Source organism: Mustelus asterias, chromosome 15 (assembly GCF_964213995.1).
Source record: "Mustelus asterias chromosome 15, sMusAst1.hap1.1, whole genome shotgun sequence".
Classification (NCBI taxonomy): Eukaryota; Metazoa; Chordata; class Chondrichthyes; order Carcharhiniformes; family Triakidae; genus Mustelus; species Mustelus asterias.
Window position 1 is genome coordinate 52839844 of NC_135815.1, and position 20496 is coordinate 52860339.

The 20496-nt window shown below is 39.3% G+C and overlaps 2 protein-coding genes across 3 annotated transcripts in view; one reads left to right on the plus strand and one right to left on the minus strand.

Annotated features, from left to right (window-relative positions):
- Positions 1–11945, plus strand: part of LOC144504512 (serine/threonine-protein kinase VRK1-like) — a 107930-nt gene extending 95985 nt beyond the window's left edge. For both annotated transcript variants that reach the window (XM_078229894.1, XM_078229895.1), the window contains one exon: positions 11208–11945. In XM_078229894.1, coding sequence (XP_078086020.1) covers positions 11208–11762 — 555 coding nt within the window. In that variant the 3' untranslated portion in view covers positions 11763–11945. The remainder of the gene's footprint in view (positions 1–11207) is intronic.
- Positions 10794–20496, minus strand: part of fancl (FA complementation group L) — a 55317-nt gene continuing 45614 nt past the window's right edge. The window contains exons 9-14 of the mRNA XM_078229896.1: positions 20054–20137; positions 19914–19959; positions 19726–19807; positions 15022–15138; positions 14824–14895; positions 10794–12203 (exon numbers count right to left, since the gene is read on the minus strand). Of these exons, the coding sequence (XP_078086022.1) occupies positions 12168–12203; positions 14824–14895; positions 15022–15138; positions 19726–19807; positions 19914–19959; positions 20054–20137 (437 nt within the window). The 3' untranslated portion in view covers positions 10794–12167. The remainder of the gene's footprint in view (positions 12204–14823; positions 14896–15021; positions 15139–19725; positions 19808–19913; positions 19960–20053; positions 20138–20496) is intronic.

The following is a 20496-nucleotide window of genomic DNA, read 5'->3' on the forward strand; positions in this document are numbered from 1 at the left end:
TAGTGTTACTAAAAGCACCTCTCCACAAATGGTTATTTTGTTGACTTTTGTAGCGGTTTTAACTCTATGCAAAATATCAATACACTCATAAAGTAGCTCATTGGAAAACAAGCCTTGGCTCTCATCCATTGCAGCTTTCAATTAACAGGAAATATGTATCTGAAAACCTGCATTGTGTGAAATCTGCGCACCATATCAGTTACTGAATTTAAATAGAAATAATTTAATGTAGGAGCACCCATGGATGGTTAATAGTACAAGCTTGTGATTTAGCATGAACTTTTGAGAAATACTATACTAAATTAAGTAGCTCATAGGTTTATTTTTGGATCTGATTTCCAAACAAATAACAAACATGGAATTTGTTGGAATTGCACTATATTGCAGATCTGCCAACTGTGGATTGATTTTAATTGCTTGTGTAAATTTGTCAAGTTGTAGCACATGCTAGGACTAGTATTAAACTGGATCCACTATATCACTGATCCAGTAATTATATCTGTGAATTGGACATTCTCCATTGCAGCAAAAATCCTTCCTAAGCATCATCTCCAAAATAAGCATCATTGAATCACTTAGAATATCTGAAAAGAGATACATTGTGATGTAGTGAGTCCGATTACCATCGTTCCCTCTTTGAGATCAGGGCTGAAAAACAGTCCAGTTTAAAGTTTTTAAAAGTTTATTTATTAGTGTCACAGGGTAGGCTTACATTAACACTGCAATGAAGCTACTGTGAAAATCCCCTAGTCACCACATTCCAGCCCTGTGAAGAATCTGACATGGGAAAAGTGGTTTTAGTTGCTGGAGCTCTGCCATGGTTCGGGTACACTAAGGGAGAATTTAGCATAGCCAATGCACTTAACCAGCACGTCTTTCAGACTGTGGGAGGAAACCCACGGAGACACGGGGGAACATGCAGACTCTGAACAGATAGTGACCCAAGCCGGGAATTGAACCCAGGTCCCTGGCGCCCTGAGGTAGCAGTGCTAACCACTGTGCCATTACATCAGTTTATTGGGATGATCTTGTCTCCCACATGACTGTAAAGTTCTTCCTTAATTAAGTTTGGACCATGTCAATCTAAATTTAAAAGGACACAGTCAACAAAGTTGCCTACAAATTGGCACAATGGCTCTGCAGAGAATCTGACATGGGAAAAGTGGTTTTAGTTGCTGGAGCTCTGCCATGGTTCAATTTAAAGCAGATTGTTGTGTAAAAGAAGGGAAGTTTAGCTGTTCACCTGTCCTGTACTGTAGCTGAACTAAGGATTCTTAACACTGGCACAGAGTACAAAGGAAGAAAGGTGTGCTGCTTCCCAAAAATGTTACAGCCCAGCTTAAAGAGAATCACATTTTACCAGGCACATATTTATACTCTTGTCAGAGTTTTATGTACTGGAAGCAATGAAGATTAAAACATGTACCACTCTTTAATATTAAAGAAGAATTATTAATCTGAACTATCACTAAAATGAGAGAGCACTGAAGTTAATTTGAGTATACTTGTGTTAGATTAAATCTTTTTGATGACTAAGGTCATGGATGTAACATTTCTTTCCAGAGACAATATGGACGTAATTCTATGTCTACCCACAATTGGGAGGGCATAGAATGGAGACCCTGTACCTTTTCAACTAACCTGAGATTAGCTCCAGGTGGGAAAGGTGGAGGGCAGCCTTCTTGCCCAGAAGCCAATTGAGGCCATTAAGTAGCCAATTAATTCAACCATTGGCTGAGTGAGAAATCAACATGTGAGATAAGCACACAGCAAACCCTATCGGATTTGACAGTGGTCTCCAAGGGTGGGAAGGGGTCCCTCATACTCCAAACCTGTACCTGATCAAAGGTTTGGGCCTCGGGTCAGGGTTCCCGCAGATAGGCCTTTGTTTTTGACCCCCCTCCTTACCGGGGCTCTCCATCCCGAGCACACTTGCCTCTCTGCAATGTTCCTAGTAAAGGTCACACTGCAATTCCAGCAGGGATATTGCTCATGGTGGTGTTGCCAGTACTGGAGAGCTACTAGCCTCGGATTAGCTGGCATCTCTCAGGGACTAGACTTCCGCCTTGCTCAGGGCTTAATTCACCAGGTGGCTTGATGCTGACCAACAAAGTGCCTAATTCTTACAAACTTGCAACGGACTTCCAGCCGTTGGACATGCACCCTGCCTTGAACATTAAATTCCGCCCAATATTGTAATTGTGAACAAAGATTACTCCATATCAGCCACAACAACATGCTTTCTGTATCAAGAGCAACCAAAAGTGGAAGGACTTGTGTTATAATGATATACCTTGGGCTTATTTACCAAGCAAGACACAAGGCATCAATCACTCAAAAGATTGGACAGACTTTTATAGATTATTATTAACCACATGAGAACAGGCATACATAGGTATAAAACTTGAAGGTATCAGAGCTGTGCGGGCTTCTTTTGGTTAATCGAATAAACTAAATCAACTCAAAATAAAATCCTGGAACTCCCTCCCTAACAGCACTATGGGTGTACCTACACCCCAGGGACTGCAGCGGTTCAAGAAGGCAGCTCACTACCAACTTCAGAAGGACAACTAGGAATGGGCAATAAATGCTGGCCTAGCCAGCGATGCCCAAATCTGTGAAATGAATTTTTAAAAATGAATTTAAATTAAAAGGCAGCTACTTAAAGGGATACTTTAATTTCAAAGGTAACTTAAAACACCAAAACAAACTGTGATTGAAGGGGGTCGATAACACACCCCAGTCCCCACAGTGCCCATCGGCTTGGAGGGCCAGAGCTGTGTGTGTGTGTTCTGCTCAAAACAAATGTGAAACTAAGACTTGACCACAGTGCGAAAGACGTGCTGGTTAGGTGAATTGGCCATGCTAAATTCTCTCTGTGCACCCGAACAGGCACCGGAGTGTGGCGACTAGGGCATTTTCACAGTAACTTCATTGCAGTGTTAACATAAGCCTACTTGTGACAATAATAATAAATAAACAAAATGTCATGCCGATATTAAAGCATATTATAACAGGGCTGGCTTTTATTATCATTTATAAATTTATTTTGTTAACAATCAGCCAGAACAGCAAAATTCTAGTATGGCAGATTCAATTATGACTTCAAGAAGGAATTGGATCAGCACCTGAAGGGGAAGAAATAATAATCAAGGCTCTGGGCAAAGGTGGGAGAGTAGAACTTGCAAAATTGCTCTAGCAGAGAGTCTGCGTGGACCAGCTGAATGGCCTCCTTCGGTGCTGTAATCACTTTATGATTTTATAATTTGATTCTTGTTTCTGAAGAAGAAAGGTTAATACTTCTGACCAGGATAAAATACTAAAGTGAGACTTCAACCATATAACAATACTTTGGGTCATGATAGCAGAAATGTAAAAAGTGATTCAAATAATTTTTATTTTACCAATGAGACTAGAAGGAAAGTCTTGCACCATGTATGCAAAATTGATAGATATAAAATTATACCAGTAAATATAACGTGTTTGCACAACAGAGACAAGTTTTGGTGTTATCGGAGGTTTTGAAGGATATAATGGGACACAGAAACTTTGTAACTCGAGAATGGAAAGCCATGACACTCTCAACAATTTGAATGAATCTCGCCAATTTTGAATTGTCTGACTTGACATTAGTAATAGTATTGGTGTTTTATATTGGGCATCAGTTGTTGTCATGTTTGCTGTAAAATATATATTTACATTTATATAGTACTTCATTGAAATTTCTCAAGTGTTTTCACAATGGTAAACTGTGATACAGACCCTGACTCAGCTTCAGTAAGCTTCAATGAATGAAAGACATATAACTATGTAGAAGTTACTAAAAGTCAAATTTATTTCTCTTTGCAACTGGAAAGATCAAAGGGTTCTGAGCAGTTGCCCTCTCATTTGTCATGCTTTAAAAAAAGGTTGAATCTCCAGTCAGCGTTGGAGTAGTTTATCTAACTGAGTGCAAACCCCTAAACGTGTAGTACTCTATTCACTGGTGTCTCTGTGGTCATTATCTATTTGGAAAGGGGCCATCTAGAATCCAGGGCCTGCTATTTATCAACCATTTTAACTTGGAAGCAGTTTGAACTTCTATGAAAGTGAACTTGAATAAAGGATCAGTGTGAGCTTAAGCACCTTTAAACAATGCAATTGCTCTTCCAAAACATGTTAGAAAAGGGGTTGTTTTGTGTGCATGTGTATGTGTGCAGAGGTCATAGCAACAATTTGGCTCAAAAAAGACATTTGTGTGATAAACTCCAAATGTATTGCCTGGAATTGTAATGTCTCATAAACACCCAAGTCAAAAAATTATGTCCTTTAGCTGCCATGACTTTATAATGTTAGCACAGAATTTTAATCACAAATAAATTTATTATGTGGAACAATTATATTCAGGTTTTCTATTTGCAGAATGACAGTTAACCCCACTTACCTTCCAGCTGGTCGAAGAATACAAATGGCTGAATAGCTGCATGTCAGTGGGCAGTTCTGAGCTGTGATGGGATAAGAAATAAAACTGAGTCTATATTTGACTAGGAAGATAGTTTATGAACGGATAGAAAGAGGCTTCCATGTAGAAATTGGTCTGCGCTGCACCTAACTGTTTTTCACACATTACCTGGACTTGCAACATGCTAGACAGGAACCGTTTATCATCCAGAAGCAATGCCTGCCAAACAGGTTAAAGAATAAAAACTATTTATCTATGTCTGATTCAGGGATTGCAGCCTTTGCATAAGCAATTAATGGAGCCTAACATAGATTCATAGAAATATAGAGCATGGAAACATGCCCTTCGACCCAACTTGTTCATGCCGAGCAGGTTTCCTAAACTGAACTAGTCCCATTTGCCTGCATTTGGCCCATATCCCTCTAAACCTTTCCCATCCATGTACCTGTCCAAATGTATTTTAAATATAATTGTACTCGCCTCTACCACCTCCTCTGGCAGCTCATTCCATGTACTAACCACCCTCTGTGAAAAAGGTGCCCCTCAGGTCCCTTTTGAATCTTTCCCCTTAAACCTAAGCCCTCTAGTTTTGGATTGGACTCCCCTTCCCGGGCAAAAGATCTTGGCTCTTCACCTTATCTATGCCCCTCATGATTTTAAAAACCTCTAAGGTCACCCCTCATCCTCCTGCGTTCCAGGGGGAAAAATCCCAGTCTATCCTGCCCCTCCTTATAATTCAAACCTTCCAGTCCCAGTAACATCCTTGTAGATCTTTTTTGTACCCTTTCCAGTTTCATAACATCCTTCCTGTGGCAGGGCAACCAGAATTATATGCATTACTCCAAATGTGGCCTTACCAATGTCTTGTACACTTGTAACATAATGTCCCAACTCGTGTACTCAATGCTCTGACCAGTGAAGGCAAGTGTGCCAAATGCCTTCTTCACCACCCTGTCTACCTGTGACGCCACTTTCAAGGAACTATGTACCTGCACCGTTAGATCCCTTTGTTCCCAGGGCCCAACCATTAACTGTGTAAGTCCTGCCCTGGTTTGTCTTTCCAAAATGCAACACCTCACATTCATCTGAATTAAACTCCATCTGCCATTCCTCAGCCCACTGACCTGGTTGATTAAGATCCCATTGTAGTCTTAGATAACCTTCTTCACTGTTCACTACACCACCAATTTTGGTGCCATCTGCAAACTTACTAACCATAGCTCCTATATTCTCACCCAAATCGTTTATATAAATGACAAACAACAGTGGACCAAGCACCGAGCCCTGCAGCACACCACTGCTCACAGGCCTCCAGTCTGAAAAACCTTCTACCACAACCCTCTGTCTCTTACCGGCAAGCCAATTTTCTATCTAATTGGCTAGTTCTCCCTGGATCCCATGTGATTTAACATTACTAACCAGTCTACCATCCAGTACCTTGTCGAAGGCCTTGCTAAAGTCCATGTTGACAATGTCTACCGCACTGCCCTCATCTGTTTTCTTGGTCACCCCTTCAAAAAAACTCATCAAATTTGTAAGATGCGATTTGCCACACACAAAGCTATGCTGACTATTCCTACTCCATCCTTGCCTTTCCAAATGCATTTAGATCCTGGCTTTCAGAATCCCCTCCAACAACTTACCCACCACTGATGTTGGGCTCACCAATCTGTAGTTCCCTGGCTTTTTCCTGCCGCCTTTCTTAAATAACGACACATTTGCCTCGCTCCAGTCTTCTGACACCTCACCTGTGGTTGTCGATGATACAAATATCTCTGCTAGGGGCCCCACAATTTCTTCCCTAGCTTTCCACAATGTCCTGGGATACACTTGATCAGGTCCTGGAAATTTATCCACCACTGTATATATAACACATGTTTAGCCCTTTCCCATCTCCATGCTTCCTTGCTATGCCAGTCATTTTCAAGTTAATCAGTCCTAAGGATCAGGTGGTAAGCCCAGACAACATTAAAGCTATCAATTGCCGCCACTCTCAACCTTGATGATGCCCGGCATCAACTTCAGACCCACTTACCCGAGGCCTGCTGTGATGCCAGCCGCTGCCTGATATTCCACTCTTCTTTGCCTGTGGCTTCTTCTCACCTTACCTGCTGCATTGAAATGAGCCTGTGTTCCAATTTTGGGAGAGCCTTTGGCCTCATTGTTCAGGTGCAGCTGATGCCATAGATAAGACTGTTTAGTGCATAGCTATTAATCAACTGAATGAGTAGTGCAATGTAAGAGATCTTTTTTAATGTTATATTACTTTAAATTGATTCAAATGAATCAAAAGTTGGGCATGAGTCTCTAAGTGCATCTGCAAAGGAATGTCAGTTAGATGTGCATTGGTTGCTGGGTTTAGAATTAGCTGCAAGTTCAGTGAAGTAGCTGACAATTTGTGATTAAACATAACACAAAATAATGCTGAAATAGTAAAGGTTAATTGTCCGGGTAATATATGTCAGATCAGAAACAATATCAGAAATGTGAAAGAGAAAATGCATTTAATTATTGACTAATGCATATTCCTGTTAAGTTAGGCATGACTATGGTACCAAAGTGAAAATGTGAAAGATTAGCTTAGCTATTCATGTAAAGGGTATGTTTATGGAATGCAGACCTTTACATTGTAATGTAGAATAGATCCAGTAAGTGGTGCTCATTGTCAATAAGTGGAACAAGAGAATTGTATTAGTGATTACAATATTATACAATGGTTATATTATACATTACATTGTTGAGTAGCATTAAGATTCAGTTCAGAATCACAGGTTCATAATTTATTTAAAATAAGTTCAAATCAAGCAAAATCTTTTCAGTGCATTGGGTAGGTCTTCCATAGTGTTCAGTAATGAAATGGTTATTTTGTTCAAAATGTGGAAAAGTTTTCAAATGAACTGAATATTTTCTCATACTCCTAGGTCTTGCTTTTCTTTTTCCAGTGGGTGTTTGGATAAGTTACTTGAACCCCTATTGCTCGTTTCTATCTGGCGTGCAGACTTTTTTGGTGGGATTTGCTGGCTCCACTCGCCACCAGGATCGTCTGGTCCTGCCGAAAGTCAATGGACTTCTGGCTGGGCCGCCAAATCTCCCGTTGGACGGTTGGGGGTCCCGCCTTGATGGGGACTTTTTATTGGGGCAAATCTTGTTGGCTTGTTGGAGTAGGCATCACATGCCATGAGTAAGATATTCTCTGACACCCATCAGCTTGAGTATGATGTGTCGTATCTCACTGGAATTACAAACTGATAATGAGGGAAACAGGATATCTGGGATTTTTGGTGAATGACGATACCAACAGTGTGTCTCCAAAATCAATTAAACATAAGAATTGAGAAACAAATACAGGAATGACCGAGAAGGGGGGTGAATTAGAGTCAAATCAGATAAAGCTATGCTGTGGAGATGCCGGTGTTGGACTGGGGTGGGCACAGTAAGAAGTCTCACGACACCAGGTTAAAGTCCAACAGGTTTATTTGGAATCACGAGCTTTCGGAGCGCTGCCCCTTCATCAGGTGATTGATGACCTGTGCCCCAGGGAAAATATTGTTTGTTTAATAGCACTTTTGCTCCGATTATTCTGTCAATTTCACAACGTTTACACAAAATAGAGGTTTCAAGTATTTGTCGTTTCTGCTACTGATATTTTAAAGGGTCTGGATAATTGATACTTAGAGGGCTGTAGTGAAATAAGTTTTTATGAACAACTAGTCTGTAAAGTTTTTCTCACATGCTATATTGTTCTGGATTATTAGACATGGGAGTGCGATAGATTGGCAAGACACATATGAAGAGCCATGGGTGGTTGGTGGTAAGCATGAGGTGGTATAGGTGGGTGGTGGAGTATAATTTGGCAGAAAGTGTATGAACGCCCATGAGGATGGCTAGAGGGTGTAGGTTGACATGGAGGGTGAGGGACATCGGTTAGCAAGCAGGCATGTGTTCAGAGCTTTTGAACTTACCTTTCAAAAGATTCCCTCGTCCAAACTGGTTCAGCACACCTCTGAAGGGCCATCAACCATGAATCCTTGAAAACCCGACCTGGCTTCTTGGAAATTGAGAAGGATGAGAAGGTGCCTATACCCACAATAAAGGCAGCCAGGTTAGGAGTGCAGGGTGTGCACTTGTGATGCTCACAACCCTTATCCCACACTGGTGAAAATTTGGGATGGCAGGAATCCCAGAGACAGGTCCTGAACCGCCATATTTAAAAGTCTACAGAGTCTCAACTTTGCAAAAATCCAACCCATAGTGGAGGTTCAGAGCTTCCTTAAAATAAAATAATAAATTGAGGGCCCTCTGGATGCCAAGGGACTTAAAGAAGGATTAAAAAGGAAAGGATATGAGAAATACTGTGGGTTCAATACTACAGAAAACCTGGAGGAGTATAAAAGTGTAAGGATAAAATTAGAAGGAAATTAGGAAATCAAAGAGAAGGCATGAAAAATATTAAGTAAAATCCAGGAAAACCTATAGTTTTTATGAATTCATGAAGGTCGGGAGGATAACCTAATCTGTGTGTGGAGACAGGGGACATTGGTATGGTTCTTACCGAATACTTTGCACGTGTTTTCACAATAGAGAGCAGTCATACAGGCATTACAAACAGGCAGGAGCAATAGCCAGTGAGAGAGTAAGTATTAAGGGGGTTAACATCTTTGAAAGAGGATGTATTTCCAGACCTGGGTGAAATTTAGAGGAAGCAAGAGAAGAAATAGCAAAGGCTCTGGCCATCATTTTGTAATCCTCACTGGCTGAAGGTGTGGTTGGTAGTCATGATGTGGAGATGCCGGCGTTGGACTGGGGTAAACACAGCAAGAAGTCTCACAACACCAGGTTAAAGTCCAACAGGTTTATTTGGTAGCAAATGCCACTAGCTTTCGGAGCGCTGCTCCTTCGTCAGGTGACTTTAACCTGGTGCTGTGAGACTTCTTACTGAAGGTGTGGTGCCAGAGGACCGGAAGTCAACTGTACCATTGGTTAAAAAGGGAGAAATGGATAGACTGAGTTATTACAGTCCAGTTAACCTAACATTGGTGTTGAGAAAGTTATTGAAAAAATTTAAGGGTCAGGGTAAACCTGCATGTCAAAAGGATGAATAAAAGATAGTCAGCCTGGATTTGCGAATGGGAAGATCATGTCTGACTGACGTAATTGAATCGTAATGCTGACTAGGCCAATTCCCCCAAAAATCAATTTAATCAGCCAATCTTCCCTCTAAGCTGCAATTGCGTGGCAAGGCAAAAGACCGTGCATAATTTGGCCCCTTTAAGTTGCCATGCAAAAAAATTTAAAGACACTGTTTGCTTAAACAAATCACCCGTGCAATTCAAATAAAACAATGCTGCCGTTAAGTGGTTGCTAAATCACATGAAAATGTGCATCAACTCATTGTTAAGTTCATTGGAACTCTCAGCAGACCTGTCAAAACAATGTGTCAGAGGGAGTTGTCAAAAGTGTCAAAGCATTTAAATCCTGCCCTTTAAGTCTTTAAAAAATTGTCTGGGTGCTGTAAAAAATTGCTGCTTGTTATTTCAGTCTCTCTCTCTTGACATAAGCCAGAGTGCTTCCATTACTGGGTCAGTGCTGCACGACTGATTTCACAACCATTATGACAGCATATCTTCCATTTCAGTTTAATTGACAGCTACTAGTGGTTATAGTCTCTTTGATGTGGGACTATGAATTTCAATGCTTGTTGTTGTAATGTAAATGAGTTTTTATGAGAGCGTTTTTATTCCCATTTAATGAAGTCTAAAATGGACATTTAGAACTTTATTTTATAGAATTTCATTTTATCTTATCTCTGCATGGGTCCAGAAGTCTGTCCATAGTGGACACTGGGTGAGTTGCAGTGGGAGATACAAGAGCAAAGGGTGGTGGGTGGAAGAGCATGAGTTGGCACTTATTTGGCATAGAGGTTACAAAGGGCCATAAGGTGGTTGGAGGAGCATAGGTTGAGGGCATGTAATGGCATGGATGAGGTGGAGAGTGGTGAGAGCTAGAGGATGTTTCATCTTTTATTCTAACTTGTGTTTTTGGACACTGTACCAGAGCCTCAAGGCAGGTCTTCTGCCTATGCACCTGGCATCCTCCTCAGCCAGTCAGCTATTTTTAAAGGTCAGGGTTGCAGAACCGGCAATTCTCCAGTCTCTGCACACACAAATATGTGCCGAAGTGATGGTGTGACAAGGAAATTTTCCTTTAGTGCCTTCCATTATCGTTTGCCACCAAACTTAGTTCAACTTTGTCAACATCCTCAGACTCGGTGAAGAAAATACCTCCTAAACTCAAATGAACTTCTAATGCTTCCAAAATAAAGGCATCATTCACTCCAGGATTCGGTTTCTAAGATTACGAGACTCCTCTAAACTATGCATTTATTTTCTTTTTAAAGGTTAACAGAAACATCTTACATTATGAGCTTTATTTTCCTTTTACAGAATCTGTTTACACATTTCAGCTATTCATCAACTTTAGTTTTAAAAATACTCATTACAATGTGAATTACAGTATTGAAATACTTTTTGATAAAAGAAATGCTGCATTCTAGTTGATATAAATGCAGTTGCCAAGTGCTATTGTAAAACTCATTTCATGTGGGTCTCCAATGTTCTCAACTAACTTTGCTGCAATAAGAAAAAGTTACAATGGTTAAGATTTTTGACTGCCAAAACAGATAATCGATTAACATAGATTTTCAATGAGAGCTATTATTGGTTTATTCTTTCACTGCTTTAATGTGTATAATAAATTTCTCTTACAGGCAGCTCCACTAAGACCAAAGCCAAAAAGACACACACTGCCTGAACCAAAATCGACTAAAGGGAAAAATAACACTTTGCACAATGTTGAACATCCAGTACCTTTGCGGCTTAGGGATAGGAAAGAAGGGGAAAGAAGAACAATGGCTATTCAGAACAAAGCGAGAATAACTGATCCAGTTGAATGTTCGATAGTGTCTCAGGATAGGGACAGGATACCAGAGGTCACAATGACTGTTCAAGATAAAGCAAGAATAACTGGTCCGGTTGAATCTTCACTAGGACCTCTGGTCAGGAATAGGAAACAAGAGGTCACAATGACTGTTCAAAATAAAGCAAGAATACCTTATCCAATTGAATCTTCAATAGGATCTCAGGTCAGGAACAGGATACCAGAGGTCACAATGACTGTTCAGAACAAGGAAAGAGTAATTGGTCCAACTGTGTCTTCAATAGTGCCTCAGGATCAAATGCGAATAAAATCAGACATCTTCTACTATGGCACTGCAGTCTTTGTTTTGGTAACACTAATTATCCTTGTCCTGTTGTTTTTCTAAGTACTGTACAACTTATCGCAGTCTCATTGTTCACCTACACTGTAACAGATTAACCTTGCAGAAAGTTTATTGCCTCTTTTGCATAATGCTGCTGAGTCAATATTTAGCATCATTAGGAGTTTAAAGCAATGATGCTTCGGATCACTAGTTTATGGTGACTGAATAAATCTTACTCAATCTTTATTACATGGCGTTTTTGAAATTGCTTTTATTAGAGCGATTGCAGTCACTATTTTTGTGATCATGATGTACGTTAAATGAAGGCTGTCAAACCATCAAGATATGCTGCCAGCTTAACACAACTAGAGTATCTTAATAGAGTTGTTAAAGATGGGTTGCCAACTTAACAGAAACTAGACATTTTGTTTACAAATATCCAGAGCAGGAATCTTCACTCTTCAGTGGTTAGGATTTCTTGATAGCCATCTTTACCGTAATTGGCTGAAGGGGAAGAAATAAATCAAGAATGTAACTTTGTTGCACTATTTTGTTACTGTTAATTCTAAAACAATGTGATAATGATTCAAACTTTAAAGACTGCTGTATGATAAATTAATTGATGTCTTTGGGTTAAGTGATTTGAGAATGCAGAATAAAACAAGTCCTTGAATGCCAAAATGTCAATCTTATTGCTCATTATATTTTGACAGAATGCTGTCTTTTGCAGTCTGTTTAGTTGCCCACAGCTTGACAAAAAGTATAAAGTACACCACAGTCTCAATACTATTGCTTCATTTCCTGATTGGGATTTAATTCAAATGTGTCTAATTGTACACTACTAAAGATATGCAGACAAATGATCTTAAACTTCTTTCCAAAACATTTGTAAGATTGCCGACAAAAGAGCAAGAAACGTCACAAATTTGTTACGCAAATCAGTGACCAGATAATGAGACTATGGGGCTATTAATTATACTGCAATTATTTGGGTTAAAATCAAATTAGCTATACTAAGGGTGTGACAGCCTCCTGGTACAAAGTGTCCAGGTAATTTTCCCCCTCCCTGATGTGTCACAGTGTCTGCAGCTTGGCCTCCAGCTCAATGACTGAGCCAAACCTTCTCAAGCTGCAGACGTGCTTGCCTTGGATACATTATTTATTTTCTTTTATGTATTCTATTAATCTTACCTCAAATTCCAGTACTTTTTTTAAACATTAGGAATAGAATAGATGTTAGCCACTCACCAGATACTTATCACACAGCTCGATTCTTCCCCGGTAGAGAGTAAGAGCCATTTCTACAGGAAAAGAGCACCTCCCTCCCCACCTCACTGAACTCCCAAACTTCCAGCACCCCAATGAAGTCACACTCTCTCAACTCATCAAACTCCCAGCATTTTGTTGAGGTCACTGGTGCTAGGTCACACTGAAATGTCTGAATTTGTATGTTCTGAAACTAAAGGGATTAGCTAAGACCAGGCAGAGAAAAAACAGTTCAAGCTAATTTCCTTAATTAATGATCTACAGCTACTACCCTGTGGATAGTTTCCATCTCCCAGCTTGGGCCCCTGAATGAAATTTAGAATTTAAAAGGTACTTGCAGTTAAATATTAAATACAATGGGTGGGATTCTCTGGCCGTGCTCGCCCCAAAACTGGACAATCCCGCCTGAGGATAATGGACCTGTGTGTGGTCTGCTTCCCCGCCTGCTACGATTCCCATGGCGGGCGGAATGCAAGAATTGCCCCCAATATTAGATTCTCAGAAAACAATTTAAGATTCCCTCAACTCGCCAAACTCCTAACATGCTGATTTTTAAAAATTCAATCATGGGACATGGGCGTCGCTGGCTGGCCAGCATTTAATGCCCATCCCTGTTGAGGCCACACTCCACTGCTGGGTTACCCTGAGATGTCTGAATTACTCTCACTGTTTTATCCTCCACACCCCTTCAATATCGATCAAGAATATATGGCTCTCTAGAAAGCGATCAGGAGACTACATGCAGTTAAAATTCAGCCCCAAAAAACATCCATTTAACTTTTTGCAGACTGAAAAGAGCAGACAATTCTGTGGCTTTGTACAGCAAATGATTAAGTAAATTATGATAAATCCAGAGTTGCAGAAGGATTACAAAATCTACAAGTGTACGAGGTAACCAAAACTTCACTGATTTTCAGGCAATTCAAAGTATAATATTCTGCATGAATAGAAAAATAGTTGAAATAGGCAACATCAGAGATAAACAGGTCTCATTCTGCACCACGGGAAGTAATTGGAAGCAGAGCATGTAATAAGTGGGTTATGTCTTGCTTACTTGAGATTTCAAGAGGCATTTTAAAGTTGAAGGCAAAGCATGTCATTTTTAATAATAGATCAATACTATGAAACGCGTTGAAAATGTATTTATAATGCTCTGCCATGTAGGTGGAAATTGAAGGACAGATGTCCTTTGAATATGCTTTTCAGTCAATTATTTTAGATTCTCATCAGAAGATTCACTTCAGCCTTGCTTTTCCTGTGAACATTTCCACCTATTGAATATCACAGTTGACCATATTTCACCATTTTTGCAATAAAGTTTAAAATGGACACTCCCCAGAGAAGGCCTTGCAAGTAAAAGGTAAAATTTCCACTTGTATGTACTCAATATAGTATGATGTGGAGATGCCGGCGTTGGACTGGGGTAAACACAGTAAGAAGTTTAACAACACCAGGTTAAAGTCCAACAGGTTTATTTGGTAGCAAAAGCCACACAAATTGCTACCAAATAAACCTGTTGGACTTTAACCTGGTGTTGTTAAACTTCTTACTCAATATAGTACACATACCAGTGCCCATCAGATGCATTTAATCGGGAAACCATTTGTACAGGCAAAGCCCACAATTTCTCATCCATTAATTTTAATAAATGGAAAATTGTGAGCAGCATCAGCACAATTTCTTAATGTGTGTTCCTCGTGGGTGTGGCTTTACATTAAGAATGTGTAAACTGCAAATTTAAACTAACTTTAGGTCTAGAATTTTGTGGTTCATTTGGCAAACTTACAAATTAGTTTGGATGTTTTACATTGATTAGGGAATTATGCCAGTCAGCTTATTATAATTAATCTTTTCTTACCTTACTGCAGTAAGGACACTCTCCAAAGATGATGTTAAAACTTTGTCTAGAGTGAGGAAGCCCTCGTAACCACTGCAAGGAGTTGAACATTTCAGTAATTATCAGAATACAGTGAGGTGTACATTAGGGCATATCATGCAATACAAAATAAAATTGTAAATGTTCGGATTTTTAAAATGTGTTTTAAGTTTTACTAACCTCATAAAGGCACTCTTGATGGAACGGCTGCCCACAACGTGGGTCATCACATACTTGATCTGGAATGGATGAAGCGAGCCGGTATGCATAACAAATTCCACATTCCATACTGAAACTCTGTCCAATAAATAAATGTGGTTAAGAAAATGGGCTTCTTCTGGAAATTTGTCTATATTGTCTGTACTATAAATTCCAGAGAAGGAGGTCATACTAAATGTAATATTTTATATATATATATGTGTATACACAATGCTTAAAATGCACTGGCTTTATCTGCACCCTTCCCCAAGTAATTATCAGAATACAGCAAGGATCGTACTTTGGCTTTGCCAAGTCCACCAAACGGAACATCCCTACTAAATTCCCACTTTTTCCTTTCAACCACAGTTTGATATATGCATATGATTTTCACCAAGATTAATAATAGCACATGTCCAAGAACTATTTTTAGAAATGTTTATTGTTACAGACAGGAGTGGGCTTAATTAAAAAAATACACTAATTTCTCCTCTCATCGTCCAGCTGTAAACAGAAAGGTGTTTTGATTTACTTCCCCCTTTGTAAACGGTGGACTATTTACCAATCCCTTGATTTTGGTGTGATTCATTTTCTTGTAATAACCCCATAACAAACTCGAGATAGGATGAAGTCAGAGGGTTAGTTTATAGCACACACTCAAACACGAAGTTTTAAATGTAAAGCAATTAATTTAACTCATAGGGAGTACAATACTTCACCAGGTTTTTTTGGTTAAGATGTTAATGCAAGGCTTTTCCCAGGTGGATTTAAGATTCCATAGCGCCATTCGAAGACAACATGGGATTTTCTTCTAGTTATGGCCAACATTTATTCATCGGCCAACACCATCAAATTGATTAATTAATTGGTCAATTCTCACATTGCTGCTTATGGGAACTTATCATGCCAGATTTCCCCAAATACCAAATCACAACACCTCAAAAGTAATTAATTTGCTGCACAGCACTTTAGAATGTTCTGAGGATTGTGTAGGAGGTACTACATCAACACAAGTCTTTACTTTTTTTCTTTAAATCTTGGGTAAGAAACAATTGCTAGAGAAGTTACATCAGAGTGGGAGCAGTTAAGAAGTTGGGTACTTTGGAACTTGCTATTGAAGCACTATTGTTTCTGATTTACTTCAGTTTCCAGATTCAGAAACTCAATGGGCTGGATTGAATGCTGAAGACAGACTCCCTGAACCCCAGCGTAAATGTTGGGGCAAGCCTGCCTCTGCTTAGCCTACTCACTCTGCTTTAGCTTATTGGTCGATGATCCTTTTAATTAGTATGAGGCAGATTCATGTTCATATTGACGAGGAATTTGCTTTGATTTATTATTGTCACGTACTGTTAAGTAGTGAAAAATATTGTTTCTTGCATGCTATACAGACAAAACATACCATACATAGATAAGGAAAGGAGAGGGTACAGATGTAGTGTTACAGTAATAGCTAGGTGTAGAGAAAGATCAACTTAATGCGAGGTAGGTCCATTCGAAAGTCCGATGGCAGCAGGGAAGAAGCTGTTCTTGAGTCGGTTGGTACGTGACCTCAAACTTTTGTATCTTTTTCCTGATTGAAGGTGGAAGAGAGTATGTCCAGGGTGCGTGAGGTCCTTGATTATGCTGGCTGCTTTTCCGAGGCAACGGGAAGTGTAGACTGTGTCAATGGATGGGAAGCCGGTTTGCATGATGGATGGGTTTCACTCATAACTCATAGTTTCTTGCAGTCTTGGGCAGAGCAGGAGCTATACCAAGCTGTGATATAGTCAGAAAAAGCACTTTCTATGGGGCAGCTGTAAAAGTTGGTGAGAGTCGTAGCAGACATGCCAAATTCCCTTAGCCTCCTGAGAAAGTAGAGACATTGGTGGGCTTTCTTAACTATGGCATTGACATGAAGGGACCAGGACAGGTTATTGGGTGACCTGGACACCCAGAAACATGAAGCTCTCAACCATTTCCACTTCATCTCCTTTGATGTAGACAGGGGCATGTCTTCCACTATGCTTCCTGAAGTCGATGAATATCTTCTTCTTTTTATTGATATTGAGGGAGAGATTATTGTTGTCACACCAGTTCACCAGATTCTCTGTCACTTTCCTGTACTACGTCTCATCATTGTTTGAGATCTGACCCACTATGATGGTGTCATCATTAAGCTTGAAAATCGGAGGAGCTGCAGTGCTCGGTCAGACCGCACCTTGAAAACTACATTCTACTCTAACTTTCAAATAATAGAGACACAACTGGGTAAGTGGGGATGTGGGACACAGTAGGTGAACATCAGGAAATCTTTATAAGAAGGTGGTCTATTTATGACGCCAGGTTTGTCCAGGTGGCAAACTGAAAACCTCCTCCATTCGAAGATGGAGATAAAGCAAGAATAGCTGTAAGACTGATTCAAATTGTGTCAGAGTTATCAGAAAGGCTCGAGAAACTTGGGCTCTTCAGTCTAAAAAGGAGACGTAACAGGTGACCTTACATAAGAGGTTTAAAAAGATGGCCAAGGGATCAGAAAAAAGTAAATACAGAATATTATTTTAAATCTCAGAAGCTGAGTAAGGAAACACGGTTTGAAGCAAATAAAATGATAATTTTAGAACTGATATCAGGAAATTGTTTTTCGCACAGAGCTGCTAAACATGTGGAACAGAGTTCCTGTTAAAGGCGGAAAAAACCCTGGAATAATTGGATGCTACAATGGAAGGGCTTAAAGGATCTTTCTGGATGGATGAGCTAAGACAGACCAAATTGCTTCCTTATCTGTAATTATCTTCCGCTCTTTTAACATGAAATGATAGTCAGAAGCCTTTGGTTTCAACTGAGTAGAACAACAATTTAATGGGCTTAAAACAGTTCACAATTCACTAGCTACCTAGAAGTTTAATAGGCAAAAAAAAAAATCACTTTTGTCAAATTATAAGGCAAGTGTAAGAAAAGAATACTCTAAGGGAGACAAAATATATACAGGAGGGATGTATAGCCTTACAGTATTATTTTTAATGAGTGCTGAACTCTACATCCACCATTTTGTCATTTTCAGTTACTGAACTGCTCTGAAAATAAGTCCTGAGCCTAATGAGCATTATTGTCCTGAACACATGTAGGTAAGTTTAAAATTTAATTTATCCAAGGAAGTGTCAAATATTTTGTGAAGGCTAATAAATATAACTCCTGAAAGCTTTCCCTGGAATTTTGCTATAAGAAAATAAGTTAAATGTGCTGATTTACTACTTTTAACTAAAAAAATATTTCAACTGCTCATGTTTTCAGTGTTTTTACAAACAACAGATTCAGGCCTTTATCTTACGTACATTGCTTTTTTGTGGATTCCCAATACGAAATTGCACTTGTTTTTAAATTGCAAATTGCTAGATACATAATTTGCAGTTATGGTTTCTGTAAAATGGGAAAATATACATGCATTTAAAGTTTATTTATTAGTGTCACAAGTAGGATTACATTAACACTGCAATGAAGTTACTGTGAAAATCCCCTTCGCATGTGCCATTGGATTTAGAGCATCCAGTGACCAGCTATCAATGTCACTTCCCCGTTAGCCGACATAAGACACTAAAGAGATTCATACCTGAAGGCAATGTCTTCCTTCCTCAGGTAGAATTTATTAGTATGGCGTAGGAGTCATCAGGCAGTGTGGCTCATCTCCCTCCAATTGAGCACCAAATAACATAGGCACAGTGGTTAGCACTGCTGCCTCACAGTGTCAGGGACCCGGGTTCGATTCTTGGCTTGGGTCACTATCTGTGCAGAGTCTGCACATTCTCCCAGTTTCTTCGTGGGTTTCCTCTGGGTGCTCCGGTTTCCTCCCACAGTATGAAAGACGTGCTGGTTAGGTGGTGCACTGGCCATGCTAAATTCTCCCTCAGTGTACCTGAACAGGCACCGAAGTGTGGCGACTTGGGGATTTTCACAGTAACTTCATTGCAGTATTAATGTGTCAATGTAATGTATGCTTACATTAACACTGCAATGAAGTTATGTGAAAATAATAATAAGTTTAAGTTTCTTTATTCGTTTAAGTGCAAGACAGCCATGAGAATGAAAGAATGGAGTGATAAAGCTTGTTCAGCTACTAGGTTCAAGCTACAATACATTTACATTTTCAGGAATATAAGTAAATTAATTTCTCATTCACACACAATAATCTCAGTCTACTTGTATACTTGACTAGTTGTATTTGTAGAATATCCTGTTGTTCTTTGAGAACTATGATACTTACATGCAGTAGTGATGCCAGGTTTCCTTTATAGCAAGAACCCCGTTTATATATTCTTAACAGGCTAAGAATTTTGGTTGATGCAAGGTAAAGATTTGGTAGTAACTACTAGAAATGCAATCACTTTGATATACAATGAACAGGGTAGCCTCTTACATACAACACCACTTCTATTGCTTCAAACAGTTTTCACTTTATGCATCTTTAGATAAGGAGGACCATTTCAAGTTTGCGTAATCTGCATTTCTAAACTGTCTTGCCAAACAAAAGCATTTGTTGGAATAGTTGGAGGCTGCGCATCACGCAATTTTCATCAATGCTGCAGAAATTTTCAAAAATTTAAAGTGATAACTGCTTTGTGTTTCACACCTTGGAGCCATGTACATATTTTGAAAGCTGGAAAACGTCAGAAAGGTAAACTGGAGTATCGTTTTCTCGTTGAAACTTACAGATTTCTCATGGGTGGCAGGAGATGGAAAGTCTATCTCCAACATATCCTTTAGATTTTGCAACACAGTGCACTCGGGAGACCTGCAAAGCACATATTATATTTACTTACAAAGATTTTACTTTAACCTCTGGGTGATGAAGACTATAAGCACTCAGATGACACTAATATTATTTGAGTACTACTTACCAAAGATGCATATTGGTGTTCAGCTTATTCCTCAGTGGAGTTACCACTACAATCAAACAAATATGGTTACCTCTTTAAATTTTAACAGGAATAAACTAAAAAAAATTGAACATCAAATCGGATTTCAAAAGATCACCTACCATGATCAGCGCCAAGGAAGCAACATTCAGGTAACGTTTTAGGATGTCTAGGATCCACTTCCACATTGATTGAAACATTGTTACCTATGAAATCCAAGAACAAATAATTTAAAATAAACCACAGGCAACATGTAACATTGCTAAATGATGCCAAACTCAACTGTTCATGTACGGCTTTTTAAAAAAGTAACCTTCAAAGTAACAGCACTGTGCCACAAAGCAAAAACAATAAGTAGTGTAGTAAAGCATTTCCATAGCAGTCATTCCATCCTCTGGCCAAGCTTCTGGTATTCGTCATAACTCTTTATATAGCTCTGTCAAATTTTCTGTTAACTCTCCTGTGAAGAAACCTATGACTTTTACTAACTGAAGCTGCTATATAATTGAAAATTGTTATTGATCCTATCACAGTATTTTAAATTGAGAACTGCCAGAAAACAAGA